General features: G+C 43.1%; 1 protein-coding gene across 1 annotated transcript in view; it reads right to left on the bottom strand.

Moving 5' to 3' along the window:
• The window catches only part of LOC135481026 (laminin subunit gamma-1-like), a 61,931-nt gene that overhangs the window by 29,227 nt on the left and 13,494 nt on the right, over positions 1-19,210 (bottom strand). Inside the window, exons 9-19 of the mRNA XM_064760957.1 lie at positions 15,288-15,400; positions 12,992-13,207; positions 12,494-12,643; positions 11,008-11,143; positions 9,632-9,744; positions 8,213-8,387; positions 7,111-7,260; positions 6,263-6,391; positions 5,652-5,775; positions 944-1,086; positions 121-352 (exon numbers count right to left, since the gene is read on the bottom strand). Coding sequence (XP_064617027.1) covers positions 121-352; positions 944-1,086; positions 5,652-5,775; positions 6,263-6,391; positions 7,111-7,260; positions 8,213-8,387; positions 9,632-9,744; positions 11,008-11,143; positions 12,494-12,643; positions 12,992-13,207; positions 15,288-15,400 — 1,681 coding nt within the window. The remainder of the gene's footprint in view (positions 1-120; positions 353-943; positions 1,087-5,651; positions 5,776-6,262; positions 6,392-7,110; positions 7,261-8,212; positions 8,388-9,631; positions 9,745-11,007; positions 11,144-12,493; positions 12,644-12,991; positions 13,208-15,287; positions 15,401-19,210) is intronic.

The raw sequence follows: 19,210 nt of genomic DNA, 5'->3' as shown, positions 1-19,210 counted from the left end.
AGGGCGCTGGAATCTACAGATTCCCTGTCTACACCCGCTTTTGAACCTTTATCTCGTGTGTCCCAATGATTAAAAGGTAATCGCATTTAACCAAGAAATGAATGGCACAGAACCACTTACTGTGCCGTTGTCTGACCGGAGAAGAAAACAGTAGGGTTATCAACAAAGACCTCCTTGCTGTCATCGTCTTCGCCCAACCATCTTGCATCAACGGCGCTCGGGTTCGACAGAGTCCACGTGCTCCTCGCCATGGTGTCATAAAATCCCTCCGCGGAGGAACAATTGGTGGAATGAGAGGAACACAGGCAAGGGAGGCAACCGTCCGGGTGCCAGAGACCCAGGCCGTAGTGACCTGTGAGAAAATAAAACAAGACAGATTAGACGAGATGTGAAGATATTCAGTTAGCCAACCAGAAAGAAAAAAACAACATGCATTCAACATCATAGCATTCGGTGCAATGAAGCAAGTGTGTTTGTTTGAGTGGAATGTAAATACAACTTTTTCTATGACGACGGATGAGCTTTGAGTAAAACAAGAGAAACTCCAAATATTGAAGTCAACATATTTGGTAGTTCACATTCTTGAAAATGGCTAAATAGTTACGTCCAAAGAGATACTACATTCAGTGTGTCTCTTGTTCATTTATTTATTTATTTTACGCCGCAATCAAGAATATTTCACGAGGGCGGCTAGCTTTATGGTTGGACGATACTGGAAACAGGCTGGAGAAAGCCAAGGTTACTGGACGACATTCCCACATACGATCGAAAAGGAAGTATGAATGAGTTTGACTTAATCTCTAAGGGATCGTTTTAGTATAAGATATCGCGAGTCATACGCTAGCGCTCTAACCACTCGGCGACGGAAGCCGGCTACGGTTTTTGTGTGGCGATTTGTGATGTCCTTCGTAAATGGTCCTTAATGAGCAGTACAGGTACGTACCTGCGTTACACTGGTTACAGGTGTTGCCCTGTACCTGGTCCTTACAGTGACAAACGCCTGTATCTTTGTTACAGGCGTCAGCAGTTCTTCCACCCGGGTCACACCCGCACGAGGTGCAGCCATCCGTGGTAAGATTAAACCATCTGAAATAAAGGTAGCTGAACTGTAACTGACATCTACATGTCCACAGCGTAATGCAAAAAAAGAGAATCTTTTTTCTTTTTTTGTCATATTCAGCCTTATACTTTGTTGCTTTCATCAGGCTGCTTATAGTATCCTAACCACAGACATGTACAATGGACTCAGCGACAACAGACATGACCCTCATCCGTTACAATGTACGCCCACACATGACGACCCACCAAGTCACAGTGTACTAACACCATACATGACGCCCCAACAAGTCACAGTGTACTAACACCATACATGACGCCCCACCAAGTCATATTGTACTAATACCATACATGACATCCCAACAAGTCACAGTGTACTAACACCATACATGACGTCCCACCAAGTCACAGTGTACTGGCACCACACATGAAGCCCCACCAAGTCACAGTGTACTGACACCACACATGACGCCCCACCAAGTCACAGTGTACTAACACCATACATGACGCCCCAACAAGTCACAGTGTACTAACACCATACATGACGCCCCACTAAGTCACAGTGTACTAACACCATACATGACGCCCCACCAAGTCATAGTGTACTAACACCATACATGACGCCCCACCAAGTCACAGTGTACTAACACCATACATGAAGCCCCACCAAGTCACAGTGTACTGACACCATACATGACGCCCCACCAAGTCACAGTGTACTGACACCATACATGACGCCCCGCCGAGTCACAGTGTACTAACACCATACATGACGCCCCACCAAGTTACAGTGTGCTAACACCATACATGACGCCCCGCCGGGTCACAGAGTACTAACACCATACATGACGCCCCACCAAGTTACAGTGTACTGACACCATACATGACGCCCCACCAAGTCACAGTGTACTAATACCAAACATGACGCCTCGCCGAATCACAGTGTACTAATACCATACATGACACCCCACCAAGTCACAGTGTACTGACACCATACATGACGCCCCACCAAGTCACAGTGTACTAATACCATACATGACGCCCCGCCGAGTCACAATGTACTAACACCATACATGACGCCCCACCAAGTTACAGTGTACTGACACCACACATGACGCCCCACCAAGTCACAGTGTACTGGCACCACACATGAAGCCCCACCAAGTCACAGTGTACTGACACCACACATGACGCCCCACCAAGTTACAGTGTGCTAACACCATACATGACGCCCCACCAAGTCACAGTGTGCTAACACCATACATGACGCCCCACCAAGTCACAGTGTACTAATACCATACATGATGCCCCGCCGAGTCACAGTGTACTAACACCATACATGACGCCCCAACAAGTCACAGTGTACTAACACCATACATGACTTCCCACCAAGTCACAGTGTACTAACACCATACATGACGCCCCACCAAGTTACAGTGTACTGACATAACACATGAAGCCCCACCAAGTCACAGTGTACTGACACCATACATGACGCCCCACAAAGTCACAATGTACTGACACCACACATGACGCAATACCCATTCACAGTATACTGCACCCACATATGACGACTCACCCAGTCACAGTATGCTGACACCACACATTACGCTCCACCCTGTCACACTATACTGACATCTCACATGACGTCCCACCCAGTCACAGTATACCGACACCACAAACGACGCTCCACCCTGTTAGAGTATACTGACACCACATACGACACCCCAACCTGTCATAGTATACTGACACTACACATTACGCCCTACTCTGTTATAGTATACTGACACCACACACGACGCCCCACCATGCCACAGTATACTCACACCACATATTACGCCCCATCCTGTTAGAGTATACTGACACCACATACGACAACCAACCCTGTCACAGTATACTGACACAACACATGTCGCCCCCCGTCATAGTATACTGACACCACACATGTCGCCCCACACTGCCATAGTATACTGACACCACACATGTCGCCTCAGCGCATCATAGTGTACTGACACCACACATATCGCCCCACACTGTCACAGTATGCTGACACCACACATGTCGTTCCAACCTGTCATAGTATACTGACACCACATATGACCCCCCACCCTGCCACAGTATACTGACACCACATATGCCGCCCCACCATGTCATAGTATACTGATACCACACATATCGCCCCACCCTGTCATAGGGTACTGACACCACACATGTCACCTCAGCCCGTCATATTATACTGACACCACATATGACGCCCCACAATGTCACAGTATTCTGACATAACACATGTCGCTCCACCCTGTCATAGTATACTGACACCACACATGTCGCCCCACCATGTCATAGTATACTGACACCACGCATGTCGCCTCAGCCCGTTATAGTATACTGACACCACACATGTCGCCTTAACGTATCATAGTAAACTAATACCACACATGACGGAACACCCTGTCACAGTATACTGATACCACACATGACGGAACACCCTGTTATGGTATGCTGACACCACACATGTCGCCCCAACCTGTTCTAGTATACTGACACCACACATGTCGCTCCACCCTGTCACAGTATACTGACACCACACATGTCGCCCCACCCTGTCACAGTATACGGACACCACACATGTCGCCCCACCCTGTCACAGTATGCTGACACAACATATGTCTCCCCACCATGTCATAGTATACTGACACCACACATGACAGAACACCCTGCCACAGTATACTGACACCATACATGACACAACACCCTGTCATAGTATACTGACACCACACATGTCGCCCCACCCTGTCACAGTATACTGACACCACACGTGTCGCCCCAGCCTGTCATAGTATTCTGACACCACACATGTCGCCCCGCACTGTCACAGTATACTGACACCACACATGTCGCCCCACCCTGTCATAGTACACTGATACCACACATGACACCCCACACTGACACAGTATACTGACACCACACATGTCGTTCCATCCTGACACAGTACACTGACACCACATATGACGCCCCACATTGTCACAGTATACTAAAAGCACATATGATTCAACCTGTCACGTATGCTGACACCACTCATGACTCCCCAGCGAATTACGGTATGCTGACGCCATACATGACGTTCCTCCCTGTCACAGTATGCTGACACCACATATGACTCCCCAGCGAATTACAGTATGCTGACGCCATACATGATGCCCCACCCTGTCATAGTATACTGACACCACATATGACGCCCCACCCTGTCACAGTATACTGAAACCACATATGACGCCCAACACTGTCACAGTATACTAAAAGCACATATGATTCAACCTGTCACAGTATGCTGACACCACTCATGACTCCCCAGCGAATTACGGTATGCTGACACCATACATGACGTTCCACCCTGTCACAGTATGCTGACACCACTCATGACTCCCCAGCGAATTACGGTATGCTGACACCATACATGATGTTCCACCCTGTCACAGTATGCTGACACCACATATGACTCCCCAGCGAATTACGGTATGCTGACACCATACATGACGTTCCACCCTGTCACAGTATGCTGACACCACTCATGACTCCCCAGCGAATTACGGTATGCTGACACCATACATGATGTTCCACCCTGTCACAGTATGCTGACACCACATATGACTCCCCAGCGAATTACGGTATGCTGACGCCATACATGACGTTCCACCCTGTCACAGTATACTGACACCACATATGACGCCCCACCCTGTCACAGTATACTGAAACCACATATGACGCCCAACACTGTCACAGTATACTAAAAGCACATATGATTCAACCTGTCACAGTATGCTGACACCACTCATGACTCCCCAGCGAATTACGGTATGCTGACGCCATACATGACGTTCCACCCTGTCACAGTATACTGACACCACATATGACGCCCCACCCTGTCACAGTATACTGAAACCACATATGACGCCCAACACTGTCACAGTATACTAAAAGCACATATGATTCAACCTGTCACAGTATGCTGACACCACTCATGACTCCCCAGCGAATTACGGTATGCTGACACCATACATGACGTTCCACCCTGTCACAGTATGCTGACACCACTCATGACTCCACAGCGAATTACGGTATGCTGACACCATACATGATGTTCCACCCTGTCACAGTATGCTGACACCACATATGACTCCCCAGCGAATTACAGTATGCTGACACCATACATGACGTTCCTCCCTGTCACAGTATGATGATACCACATATGACTCCCCAGCGAATTACGGTATGCTGACACCATACATGACGTTCCTCCCTGTCACAGTGTACTGACACCACGCATAATGGGCCACCTTGTCACAGTGTACTGAGAAAAGACTGACAGAACGCCCCACCCTTACATGTAGCATTATGACACACGACATGACATCCCACCCGTCTATGTATACTGAAAGCAGACATGACGCCCCACCCCTAATTTTCTCTAATTAATACATTTTTTTTCTGGACAGCGTTTAACAGTTGAATGACCATTAAGTATGACACAAGGAGATGACACTTTTAGACATGCACTATATGACAATGCGACTTTTAAGAAACTAGAGGCTTACCCATCGTCACAGTCGTCACAGAAGAGGCCCGAGACGCCGGGTTTGCAGTCGCACTGGCCATTGTCCTGACAGGCGTTACTGAGGCTGTACTGGGGGTTACAGGTGCATATCTGACAGCCGTTACCTGACGAAATATACACAGTTAATGTTAATTACCTAATTTCAGATAAGGACCTAAAGGCGAACTTATCATAATTTTACAACGTGACGGACAGTGTTGGAGGGGCTGTTCATACAATGTAACTGTGAATAGAGACGAACGATTTAAAATACATCAACGTAGTTTACTCATTTATTTATTTGATTTGTGTTTTACGCCGTATTCAAGGGTATTTCACTTATACAATGGCGCCCAGTGTTATGGAGGGAGGAAACCAGGCAGAGCCCGGCGACCAGCGTCAGGGTTGGAGGAAACCAGGCAGAACCTGGAGGAAACCCACCTCACCAAAGTAATAGAAAATATCGCAGAAGCGTTTGTACATGGTGTAATTTTAAAAACAGATGAACGATTCAAAATACATCAAAGTATTAGAAAATACCATTGATGCGTATATAATTGGAAATGTACGCAATCCATGATAAAAAAAGAAAAGAAAATGCAGAAAAGTCACCTGTCGCGAGGCCGTAATGTTCAACAAGACAGGTGTCACACTTGACACCGGTCACATTTGTCTTGCAGGAACATACTCCTGTTTCGTTACAGGCCAGGGACAAGGATCCGTTAGGGTCACAATCGCATGCTGAAAGTAAAACATCACATACAGAGTAATTCACCTGTGTGGGGAAGGGGGAAGGGGGAAGGGGAGGGGGCAGAGTAGGAGCAGGGCTTCTTTCATAACGAATCTTAGAGACACACCCGTATCGATTAAAGGCAATTTATTCAAACCTTTGGAGGCTGTCAGAATTCGTTCATTTATTTATATATTAAATTATTCAGTTACTCGTTTCTTGCTTTTCATAAACGAGTGACCTTTCTGAATTCACGTATATATGCCATGTATACTTTCCTCTATGGCATTTAGGTGAAATCGGAAAAGTCCACGTAATCAAGCGCAATGGTCTATATATGGGTAACAACGCCCTCTTCGACCCTTTGACCTCTGTTCCCGTGGAGACAACTACACTGGCCTGCCCTTTGACCCTTTGCATGTACATTGGCAGTAACTCTCCTTTTAACCTATAATCCAAAGTCGATTATACAGGGATACATCAAAATAGCCAGTGCGCTGTCTTGATCAAAATAAATAATTTATTGGATTCCATTTATCTTTTAACGAACTAAGAAATTCAAAACACGCAATGAGGAAACACCAGAGTCGATTTTATTACTAGCTTATTTCTGGCTGCGACGAATAGTTCTGTTACTGTGGTTGCTGTTGATAGTGTCCAGTTCTTGATGGCAGTGTGGATTTTAGACATGTTTATGCGTCGCCGTCTCGTTTTCTCCTGTTTTACTCACCAATGCATCCATCAGCAATAGTGGTGTCGTAGTGGAACACTTTGCAAGTTGTGCAACCCGGCATTATTACCCCTTTTTTACACACACACTGCCCGCCAAACGGATCACACACCGTGCCTGGCTCCACGCCTTCAGATCCACAATCACAAGCTAAAGAACAACACAATACACATTTCTCATTTTGTTATTTCATAACTTAACAGAGCTTAAAAGGTACAAGTTTGGGAACACGAAGGAAGTTACTTCAAAAAGTCAAATTTACATTTTCATTTGTCAGTCATATTTTATATGTGTTAATAGCTCTTCTAGTTTATGTATATTTTCTTTCATTCGTCGGACATTTTCGGAAATGACGTCATCGCGGAATCAGCTTAGCCCCTTATATCCTTTCTCTCCTCCCTCACGGGGTTGTTATGACACCGCTGACGTCACGACTGCAGCTATTTAATTTTCTAATTAGCCGCTAAGGCCTTAGGAAAAGTGGAGATTAAAGTCACTTTTGCACAAAGAGAAGAAAGCTGAAAAACTTGGTGGTATATGTATAAATTAGAACAGATCTCAAACTTCATATTAGGGAACAAAAACAAACAGTTCCATGTATCCTTTAAGAAAATTTGAATTTTCCGACGACGGTCAGGCTATAGTGAGGAAGAAACCGGGATTAGTCCTCACAAATGCACAGCAGTATAACAACATGAATTACCTACTTTCACAGACAGTCTTTTCAACGAGTAAGCTTGATTATATACTACCAGTTTAATTTTTAATTTTTCGCACGACGTGACATTACAGACAAATATAGCCTCCAACGACGGTTAGACTGGAGAAATGGCCACACAAGTGTCGTCGACCGTTAATGGTCACCAAGGCCCCACAGACTACGGGAGAGCGGAACATTGGCAGCATGGATGCCATTCCACAAAAAACACACAGTAGACCCATATTCCGTCATATGACGGAGGGGTTTGCACGCCAGCGCTGCACAATGACATAGGAGCCTCTCACCAAAGAGGTCGCTGTGAGTTCAAGCCCAGCTTAAACATACAAGCATAAATGAACATTCAGGCAGTGAGAGCGGACCATTATTGTGCGTTATACTTACGTTGAGCGCCATTCAGCAGTTCGGCCATGGCAGAATAACCGAGTTGTGCACATAGAGGATCTACTGCTTGGGAACCTAAGACTGATTTCGTCGCCTCGTAACACTGCAGAGCCAGACTGGTGTTGCCAATACGACCGAACATCTGTAACTTGGTAATATCAGGTAGAAGGACAATCTACGATAAAAAAAGGAAAACATGACTGATTAATTGACTTGTTTATTTCGCCGTTCATTTCACTTGGATAACGGCGGTAAGTTTTCGTAGACGAAGCTGTGGTTCTTTTCCACTTGTGACGTTCACTGCTTTCCCCAAGAGAGCCATCTCAAATATTATTACAATCTTGGTGAAAACTACCTTCAAAGGAAACTACTCACAACACTCCAAACCTTCGTGTACAATAGGCTGACAAAATACAACGTTATTGCACAGTGCAGAAACCTAATTGCAAATGCCCCCCCCCCCCAAAAAAAAAAATCACCTCAAACTTAAGGAGTGAGTGAGTGCTTGGGGTTTAACGTCGTCCTTAACAATTTTTCACTCATATGACGACGAAGGAATCCTGACCCAGGAGCCTCTCACCAATGCGGTCGCTGTGAGTTCAAGTCCAGCTCATGCTGGCTTCCTCTCCGGTCGTAAGTGGGAAGGTCTGTCAGCAACCTGCGGATGGTCGTGGGTTTCCCCCGGGCTGTGCCCGGTTTCCACCCACCATAATGCTGGCCGTCGTCGTATAAGTGAAATATTCTTGAGAACGGCGTAAAACACCAATCAAAGAAAAAAATAAATAACGAAGGAATCCCTAGAGTCCATGTAATGTGCCTTGTTGCAGGACGGATTTCCACCACTCTTTATCTAGAGCTGTTTCACTCAGACGACTTACCGAAGGCAAGTAAGCTGCCCCACGTAAGCCATTATATTAACACCGGTTAATCGGTCGTTGTTGTTCCCCTTAATACTGAACGTAAACCGATGATGCTACAACTTTCTCTTTTAAGGTCTTAGGTGTGACCCGGCATCTGCCGCCCCCGAAGCGGACGCTCTAACAATTGAGACAACGGGGCCGGTACCAATTTTAAGGATCTTTAATTTGAATGACTAATTAAAATGTGCATCTATACCCAAATGTAGTTACTTTTTGAGACTTCAAATAATTTCCAAATCAATGTTGCTCTTGAAAGTCAAGTTTTGAACTTAAATTTTATCCCTAACTGTACGTACACATAGTGTACTTTTAATCGTCCATGGAGGGTTGAAAACATTATAATTATTTCACAATTAAAAAAGGACAACAACTGAATTAATATACATGTATTCTGTACGTTAACTGGAATTTAAAGTAATAAAGAAATATAATTGATTGAATATAATATGGCACGGGGTGGTAATGTTTGGAAAAGGTCGGGGGTAAATCATCACTTTACCGAATCGACGAGAATCCGTGCCCCTGAACTCCCCACAATGTCGTTTGCCAAGGTGGTCGTCACGGTGTAAGACTCTCCTGCAGACAGACAGGCCTTCAAGGCGCTTACAGCTCCTGTAAACGCAAACAGTTAGTCCATTTTCAATTCATTTATTTCATTAAAATTCCTCCAGTAAATGGGACAGTCTGCACGTGCATGTGAGTTTATTGTAGGATTCGAAAATCAGGGTAGTTATGAATTAGTTTTATTTCATAGGTGGCCCACTTCTGCAAGTACAAAACTTCGATAATTAATGTACGCAACTTTCTTCCGTAAATCACGTCATCTTGAGGCGCTGTAGCATTGGACAACGTCGTTCAAGAAACCATATACGAGAAATTAGAGGCTTCGTAGCCGAGGTGTTAACATGAGAGCTCGGCAAAATGGCCCAGGAGTCTCTCACCAGTTTAGTCGCCGTGTTGAAGCCCAGCTGATGCTGACTTCCTCTCCGGTCGTGCCAGCCATGTTTCTTCCCACCATGATGTTAGCCGCCATCATATGAATGAAATATTCTTTAGTACGGGGTAAATCAATCATATAAATAAATAATTACCCGAAATTAAGTTCGGTCAAGGTCGTGTTCTGCTACACTTTACCAATGCATCAGGAAGAATCTTACATTTCTTTTGTGAATCCGTTTTTGACTATCTCGAAAACTATTTATTTATTTATCTATTTATTTATTTTAAGCCGTACACAAGAATATTTCACTTATACAACGGTGACCATCATTATGGTGGGAGGAAACCGGACAGAGTCCGGTGAAAACCCATGACCATCCGCAGGTTGCTGTCAGACCTTCCCACGTACGACCGGAGAGAAAACCATCCTGTCACGGAATCTACTTCTCCATGTTAACAATCCAATAAACAAACACGAGGTCTTGAATTGTCCTAGCTTGTACAAAGTGCAAACTAAATTATTGGTGAAACTGGACACAGATTTACTTAAAACTGTTCCATACCTGACACGCTCTAAGTAGCTACTTATTTAACTGTCCTTCTTAAGCCGTGCTCTAAAATATTTCATTCATACTACGGCGACCAGCATTACGGCCGGAGGAAACCGGACAGAACCCTGAGGAAGCCACGACCCTCTGCAGGTTGCTAAACCTTCCCCCGCCTGAGCGCCACGTTCGATTCCACAGACTGAATAATCACAAGACCTATTTGCAATGATGCAGGGGACACAGTCGATATTCTAGGCATGACACCGAATTAAAACTTCAAACTAGTTGTCGGTTGATAAGTTCAAGGTCGTTGAGGAAACAACATTATAGTTGTACATGAAACAGTGAGGCATTATTGCATGTAAATGTATAACCATAATAATGGTACCAGCTGATGGTGCGATCGGGATTTCGATAGATCCAGTAAACTGTTCTCCCGCTGAAAAATCTTGTCCATCGCAGGTATAAGGGGCGCCACCAACCATAGCTACCAGGACTCCAACATCAGGCCAAACGGTATCAGTCTGTAACAGATTGAGTGATTTCGTGTCACGAATGGTGCCGTAAACGCTCTCAACAAGTTGGAACTTCGACTAAAACTTTAGGTCAAGCTATATCGCTCAATGAGGCTAAAACTCATACCTCATACCTCATGTCACATACCTCATACCTGATGACAATTGCCTCACAAATCATGTCACATACCTCATACCTGATGACAAATACCTCACACCTGATGACACATACCTCATACCTCATGTCACATACCTCATACCTCATGTCACATACCTCATACCTCATGTCACATACCTCGTACCTGATGACACATACCTCACACCTGATGACACATACCTCATACCTCATGTCACATACCTCATACCTCATGTCACATACCTCATACCTCATGTCACATGCCTCATGTCTGATGACACATACCTCACACCGGATGACACATACCTCATGCCTGATGACACATACCTCATGTCACATACCTCACACCGGATGACACATACCTCATGCCTGATGACACATACCTCATGTCACATACCTCACACCTGATGACACATACCTCATGCCTCATGTCACATACCTCATACCTCATGTCACATACCTCATGTCTGATGACATATACCTCATACCTCATGTCACATACCTCATGTCTGATGACATATACCTCATACCTCATGTCACATACCTCGTATCTGGTGTCACAATCCTCATACCTCATGTCACACACCTCATACCTGATGACAATTACCTCATACCTCATGTCACATACCTCATACCTGATCACCCACACCTCATACCTCATGTCACATACCTCATACCTGATGACACATACCTCATACCTCATATCACATACCTCACACCTCATGTTTGATGACATATACCTCATACCTCATGTCACATACCTCACGTCTGATTACACATACCTCATGCCTGATGACACATACCTCATACCTAATGACACATACCTCATGCCTGATGACACATACCTCATACCTGATGACACATACTTCGTAGCTGATGACAAATACCTCATATCAGATGTCACATACATCATACCTGATGCCACATACCTTATATCTGATATCACATACGTCATACCTGATGTCACATGCCTCATACCTGCTGTCACATACCTCATATCTGATATCAGATACCTCATACCTGATGACAGATACCTCATACCTCATGTCACATACATCATATCTGATGTCACATGCCTCACATCTGATGTCGCACACCTGGTATTTGATGACACATACCTCATATCTGATGAAACATACCTCATATCTGATGACACATACCTTATACCTGATATCACATACCTCATACCTGATGTCACATACCTCATATCTGATGACACATACCTCATATCTGATGACGAGCTCGTACAGCTGTGTGGCCTTCACACTGACGCTGAATGTGACAGACTGGGAGGGGCCTAGCTCGACAAACCCATGACCTGTTACTGTGGCACCTTCCAACCCGTGGCCTTCTCTCTCGACGACTGTCCCACTCTGAATAATAATAAAAATACTAATAATAACCACATAGAAAAAACAAAATGAAAAATACTCAACATATCTTTCTTCAAATCAAATGATATTATCTGTAAATAAACATTTTTTACTGAACAACCCGCTCAAAAATTAAAAAGCTATAGCAAAAAAAAAAACCCTACAAATGCTTACTTTTGTGATGTGAATTAGAATATTAACCCTGTTCACAAAAATTATATTTTAATACATGATTTGCAATGCTGTTTTAAATGCACAGGAATGGTAGTCAGTATACATGCAGTTCTCCATCTTACGCATAAAAAAAACAAGAGTTTTTTGACTTTTTAAAACTTTAATAAAACTTACCAACGGAGTCTGGAATTCTGCCTCAAACAGGTAGTAGTCCATCTTCGGGATGAACATGCCCGTGTCGGGTTGTTTGCATTGCAGACCTGACAGACCTGGGCGGCAATCACACTGTCCCCCAGTAATGGGACACGAGGGGCTTAGCGCTCCACCGGGGTCACAGTTGCACGGGCTGCAACCGTCCGGGTTATCGATGTTCAGATTGTAGAACTCGGCCTAAAATGATTGATTGATTGATTGAATGGTTGGTTGATTGATTATTTGTTGATTACCGTTTAACGTCGCGTTTCAGAATTTGTCACTAATATGGTGGCTCTGAAACTTATGTGTAGCCGAAACCGGAGTGCCCTGATTAAATCACCAGCAGTTTGCTAGGTTCCTGACAAACCACATGACTTAAAACCGCGGCCAAAGTCAGATTCAAACACGCGACTATCAAGCAATTTAGGTCAAGTGCCTGGTGGACGCAGCCAGACAGTGATTTAACTTTCTGAGTCAACGAGGCCCCCTGGGAATCAGACAGGGTCAATGTCTTACATGTAGACAGATTGTTTTCGCTTACACCGTAATCAGGCGACATGTCAAGCTGTTTATGGTGCTGCCTAACTGTAACATCCTTCCATACTCACCAGACATAATATACTAACCATCTACAGCTACTATTGTGATGTGAGTCATACAAAGGCAACAATAAAAGATACGAACATATGTGTACAGAATGTAGTGCTAGCGCTATCAAGAAAAGAGCAATGGACACGAAACAAAAGTGGTATTGGTAAGCGTGCGTCACCACATAGCAACACAGAGATGGGAAACCAAACATGCATGGGTAAGCGTGCCTCACCACTTAGTAACACAGAGATAGGTAACCAAACGTGCATGGGTAAGCGTGCGTCACTACGTAGCAACACAGAGACAGGAAACCAAACGTGCATGGGTAAGCGTGCGTCACCACGTAGTAACACAGAGATAGGAAACCGAACGTGCATGGGTAAGCGTGCGTCACCACGTAGTAACACAGAGATAGGAAACCAAACGTGCATGGGTAAGTGTGCCTCACCCTTTTGCAACACAGAGATAGGAAACCAAACGTGCATGGGGTAAGCGTGCCTCACCACGTAGCAACACAGAGGTAGGTAACCAAACGTGCATGGGTAAGCGTGCGTCACCACGTAGCAACACAGAGACAGGAAACCAAACGTGCATGGGTAAGCGTGCGTCACCACGTAGGAACACAGAGACAGCCCCAAGGGATACAAAACCAAAGGTGTTTGGCAAAGTGTGAATTCACCAAGTATCAAAAGATACAAAACTAAAGGTGTATGGGAAAGTGTGCATCCCCAAAGTAACACCAAGGGAAAGAAAACCAAAGATGTATGGGAAAGTGTGCATCCCCAAAGTAACACCAAGAGATACAAAACCAAAGATATACGGGAAAGTGTGCATCAGCAAAGTAACATTAACACCAAGGGATACAAAAAGCAAAGGTGTTTGGGAAAATGTGCATCCGCAAGGTAGAAAGAAACAAGGTAATAAACAAAATACAAAATGCATAGAGTCACTTGAAGCTTTCTCGTGGGGCTTCCAGAGTATAGACGAAACAGTTTCGTTAAAGAGCATATCGTAATGACTTGCCACGTGGTTGTGCTTCAAAAGAAATCTAGAATGGAGACCTCCAAAAGCGGGTAATACCAATATTACTTTAACACATTCTGGTGAAAACGGCCTTACAGGGGATGGATATCGCCAGTATATACTCGCTACATTGTAACTTTCTTTCAAATGTTGACTATTCTTAAGCGCAGATTTCAATATGCTAAATGAACACGCATTAGAGAGCATAGAATCAGAGATACAGAAGCTTGGGAGGTGTAAAACTGGAACTGGAGGTGTAAAAACGTGACAGAAAAGTGTATTCAAACTGAAGTCTATTAGCAGACTTATTCTGCCAGCACGTGTGCAGTATTGCAGAAGTAGGTACACGTGTAATGGGGTTTAAATTCGACTTTTATCATATTTTAATAAGCCGGTACTAGACAAGCATGATGTTTTATCAAGGTTGGTGCATTTGGCCCCCCAAATATATATAATAATAAAGTGTATATATAATATAAGCTTCAACAGACAGTAGAGTGAGAACCTCAGGGATTTGCAAAACTCACAACCTCACCTACTTCATGAGGCTTTCTCAAAATTCCACTGGGCCAGTGCGACCTCATTATCAGTGGTAGCTTTTTCCTAGCTGCAAGTAAAGTAAAAGTGGCCATGTTCTGGTGATGCTGAGCAACCCGCTTACCTTACACCTGTCACATCTTTCCCCTTCGGTGTAAGTTTTGCACAGACACTGGCCAGTTGTCTTGTTGCACAGATTGGTGTTGTTCTGAGTACCGCTAATGTCACAATCACAAGCTACAAAGGATGAAAACAATAGACAGATACAGGCTGTAGTTCAACTGTGCTTACACATACCGCTGATGTACGGTGAGGTGCTCGTGTAGTTTGCACGCGAAGAAGAACGTTTTCTTTTGGGGTTTAAAGCGTTTGCACTTTACTTTCCTGTTCCGTTTGGGGTTTGTGTAGCTTGTGCATATGAAGCGGAATCTTTGCTGGTATGGTTCAAATGGTTCGCACGTGTAGCAGAAAGTTTGCTTGTATGGTTCAATTTGCTTGCACATATAGTAGAGTGTTTATTTGTATGGTTCATATTGCTTACACGCGTAGCACAATGTTTGCTTGCATGGTTCAAATTATTTGCACGTTTAGCAGAACGTTTGCCTGAATGGTTCAAATTCCTTGTACGTGTGGCAGAATTTCTGCTTGTGTGCTCCAAATTGTTTGTACATTTAGTAGAATATTTGATTTTGTGCTTCAAATTGTTTGTACATTTAGTATAATATTTGATTTTGTGCTTCAAATTGCTTGTACATTTAGTAGAATATTTGATTGTGTGCTTCAAATTGCTTGTACATTTAGTAGAATATTTGATTTTGTGCTTCAAATTGCTTGAATAAGTAGTATAATGTTTGCTTTTGTGCTTAAAGTTGCTAGCTCATGTAGCAGAAGCTGTGCTTGTGCGGTCCAAACTGCTTAAACATGTAGCAGAAGCTTTGCTTGTGCGGTCCAAACTGCTTAAACATGTAGCAAAAGCTTTGCTTGTGCGATCCAAACTGCTTAAACATGCACCAGAGTTTTTGCTTGAGTGGTTCAGATTACATAAACATGCATCAGAGTTTTTGCTTGAGTAGTTCAGATTACATAAACATGCACCAGAGTTTTTGCTTGAGTGGTTCAGATTACATAAACATGCACCAGAGTTTTTGCTTGAGTGGTTCAGATTACATAAACATGCACCAGAGTTTTTGCTTGTGTGGATCAGATTACATAAACATGCACCAGAGTTTTTGCTTGAGTGGTTCAGATTACATAAACATGCACCAGAGTTTTTGCTTGAGTAGTTCAGATTACATAAACATGCACCAGAGTTTTTGCTTGTGTGGTTCAGATTACATAAACATGCACCAGAGTTTTTGCTTGTGTGGATCAGATTACATAAACATGCACCAGAGTTTTTGCTTGTGTGGTTCAGATTACATAAACATGCACCAGAGTTTTTGCTTGAGTAGTTCAGATTACATAAACATGCACCAGAGTTTTTGCTTGAGTGGTTCAGATTACATAAACATGCACCAGAGTTTTTGCTTGAGTGATTCAGATTACATAAACATGCACCAGAGTTTTTGCTTGTGTGAATCAGATTACATAAACATGCACCAGAGTTTTTGCTTGTGTGGATCAGATTACATAAACATGCACCAGAGTTTTTGCTTGTGTGGATCAGATTACATAAACATGCACCAGAGTGTTTGCTTGTGTGGATCAGATTACATAAACATGCACCAGAGTTTTTGCTTGAGTGGTTCAGATTACATAAACATGCACCAGAGTTTTTGCTTGAGTGGTTCAGATTACATAAACATGCACCAGAGTTTTTGCTTGTGTGGATCAGATTACATAAACATGCACCAGAGTTTTTGCTTGAGTGGTTCAGATTACATAAACATGCACCAGAGTTTTTGCTTGAGTAGTTCAGATTACATAAACATGCACCAGAGTTTTTGCTTGTGTGGTTCAGATTACATAAACATGCACCAGAGTTTTTGCTTGTGTGGATCAGATTACATAAACATGCACCAGAGTTTTTGCTTGAGTGGTTCAGATTACATAAACATGCACCAGAGTTTTTGCTTGTGTGGATCAGATTACATAAACATGCACCAGAGTTTTTGCTTGTGTGGATCAGATTACATAAACATGCACCAGAGTTTTTGCTTGAGTGGTTCAGATTACATAAACATGCACCAGAGTTTTTGCTTGTGTGGATCAGATTACATAAACATGCACCAGAGTTTTTGCTTGTGTGGATCAGATTACATAAACATGCACCAGAGTTTTTGCTTGTGTGGATCAGATTACATAAACATGCACCAGAGTTTTTGCTTGAGTGGTTCAGATTACATAAACATGCACCAGAGTTTTTGCTTGTGTGGTTCAGATTACATAAACATGCACCAGAGTTTTTGCTTGTGTGGATCAGATTACATAAACATGCACCAGAGTTTTTGCTTGTGTGGATCAGATTACATAAACATGCACCAGAGTTTTTGCTTGAGTGGTTTAGATTACATAAACATGCACCAGAGTTTTTGCTTATGTGGATCAGATTACATAAACATGCACCAGAGTTTTTGCTTGTGTGGATCAGATTACATAAACATGCACCAGAGTTTTTGCTTGAGTGGTTCAGATTACATAAACATGCACCAGAGTTTTTGCTTGTGTGGATCAGATTACATAAACATGCACCAGAGTTTTTGCTTGTGTGGATCAGATTACATAAACATGCACCAGAGTTTTTGCTTGAGTGGTTCAGATTACATAAACATGCACCAGAGTTTTGGCTTGAGTGGTTCAGATTACATAAACATGCACCAGAGTTTTTGCTTGTGTGGATCAGATTACATAAACATGCACCAGAGTTTTTGCTTGTGTGGATCAGATTACATAAACATGCACCAGAGTTTTTGCTTGAGTGGTTCAGATTACATAAACATGCACCAGAGTTTTTGCTTGTGTGGATTAGATTACATAAACATGCACCAGAGTTTTTGCTTGTGTGGATCAGATTACATAAACATGCACCAGAGTTTTTGCTTGAGTGGTTTAGATTACATAAACATGCATCAGAGTTTTTGCTTATGTGGATCAGATTACATAAACATGCACCAGAGTTTTTGCTTGAGTGGTTCAGATTACATAAACATGCACCAGAGTTTTTGCTTATGTGGATCAGATTACATAAACATGCACCAGAGTTTTTGCTTGAGTGGTTCAGATTACATAAACATGCACAAGAGATTTTGCTTGAGTGGTTCAGATTACATAAACATGCACCAGAGTTTTTGCTTGAGTGGTTCAGATTACATAAACATGCACCAGAGTTTTTGCTTGTGTGGATCAGATTACATAAACATGCACCAGAGTTTTTGCTTGTGTGGATCAGATTACATAAACATGCACCAGAGTTTCTGCTTGTGTGGATCAGATTACATAAACATGCACCAGAGTTTTTGCTTGTGTGGATCATATTACATAAACATGCACCAGAGTTTTTGCTTGAGTGGTTCAGATTACTAGTAAATATAGTAGAATATTTGCTTCTGTTTTTCAAATTGCTCATACATGTGCTGGAATGCTTTTTTGTGTGATTCAGGTTGCTGATCATGCATTAGAATTTTTGCTGGTGTGGTTTAAATCACTTGAACGTGTTAGCAGGAGGTTTGCTCTCGGGGATCAAACTGCTTGAACGTGTAGTGGACTATGTGCTTATGTCATCCAAACTGCTTGAACATGTAGTAGACTACTTGCTTGTGTGATCCATACTGCTTGAACATGTGGTAGACTATTTGCTTATGTCATCCAAACTGCTTGAACATGTAGTAGACTATTTGCTTATATCATCTAAACTGCTTGAACGTGTGGTAGATTACTTGCTTATGTCATCCAAACTGCTTGAACATGTGGTAGACTACTTGCTTGTGTAATCCAAACTGCTTGAACATGTGGTAGACTATTTGCTTATGTCATCCAAACTGCTTGAACGTGTAGTAGACTATGTGCTTGTGTCATCCAAACTGCTTGAACATGTTGTAGACTACTTAC

This window comes from Liolophura sinensis, chromosome 13 (genome assembly GCF_032854445.1).
Source record: "Liolophura sinensis isolate JHLJ2023 chromosome 13, CUHK_Ljap_v2, whole genome shotgun sequence".
Taxonomy (NCBI): Eukaryota; Metazoa; Mollusca; class Polyplacophora; order Chitonida; family Chitonidae; genus Liolophura; species Liolophura sinensis.
The sequence above is the reverse complement of the archived record's forward strand: the minus strand, read 5'-3'. Positions and strand labels throughout refer to the sequence as shown.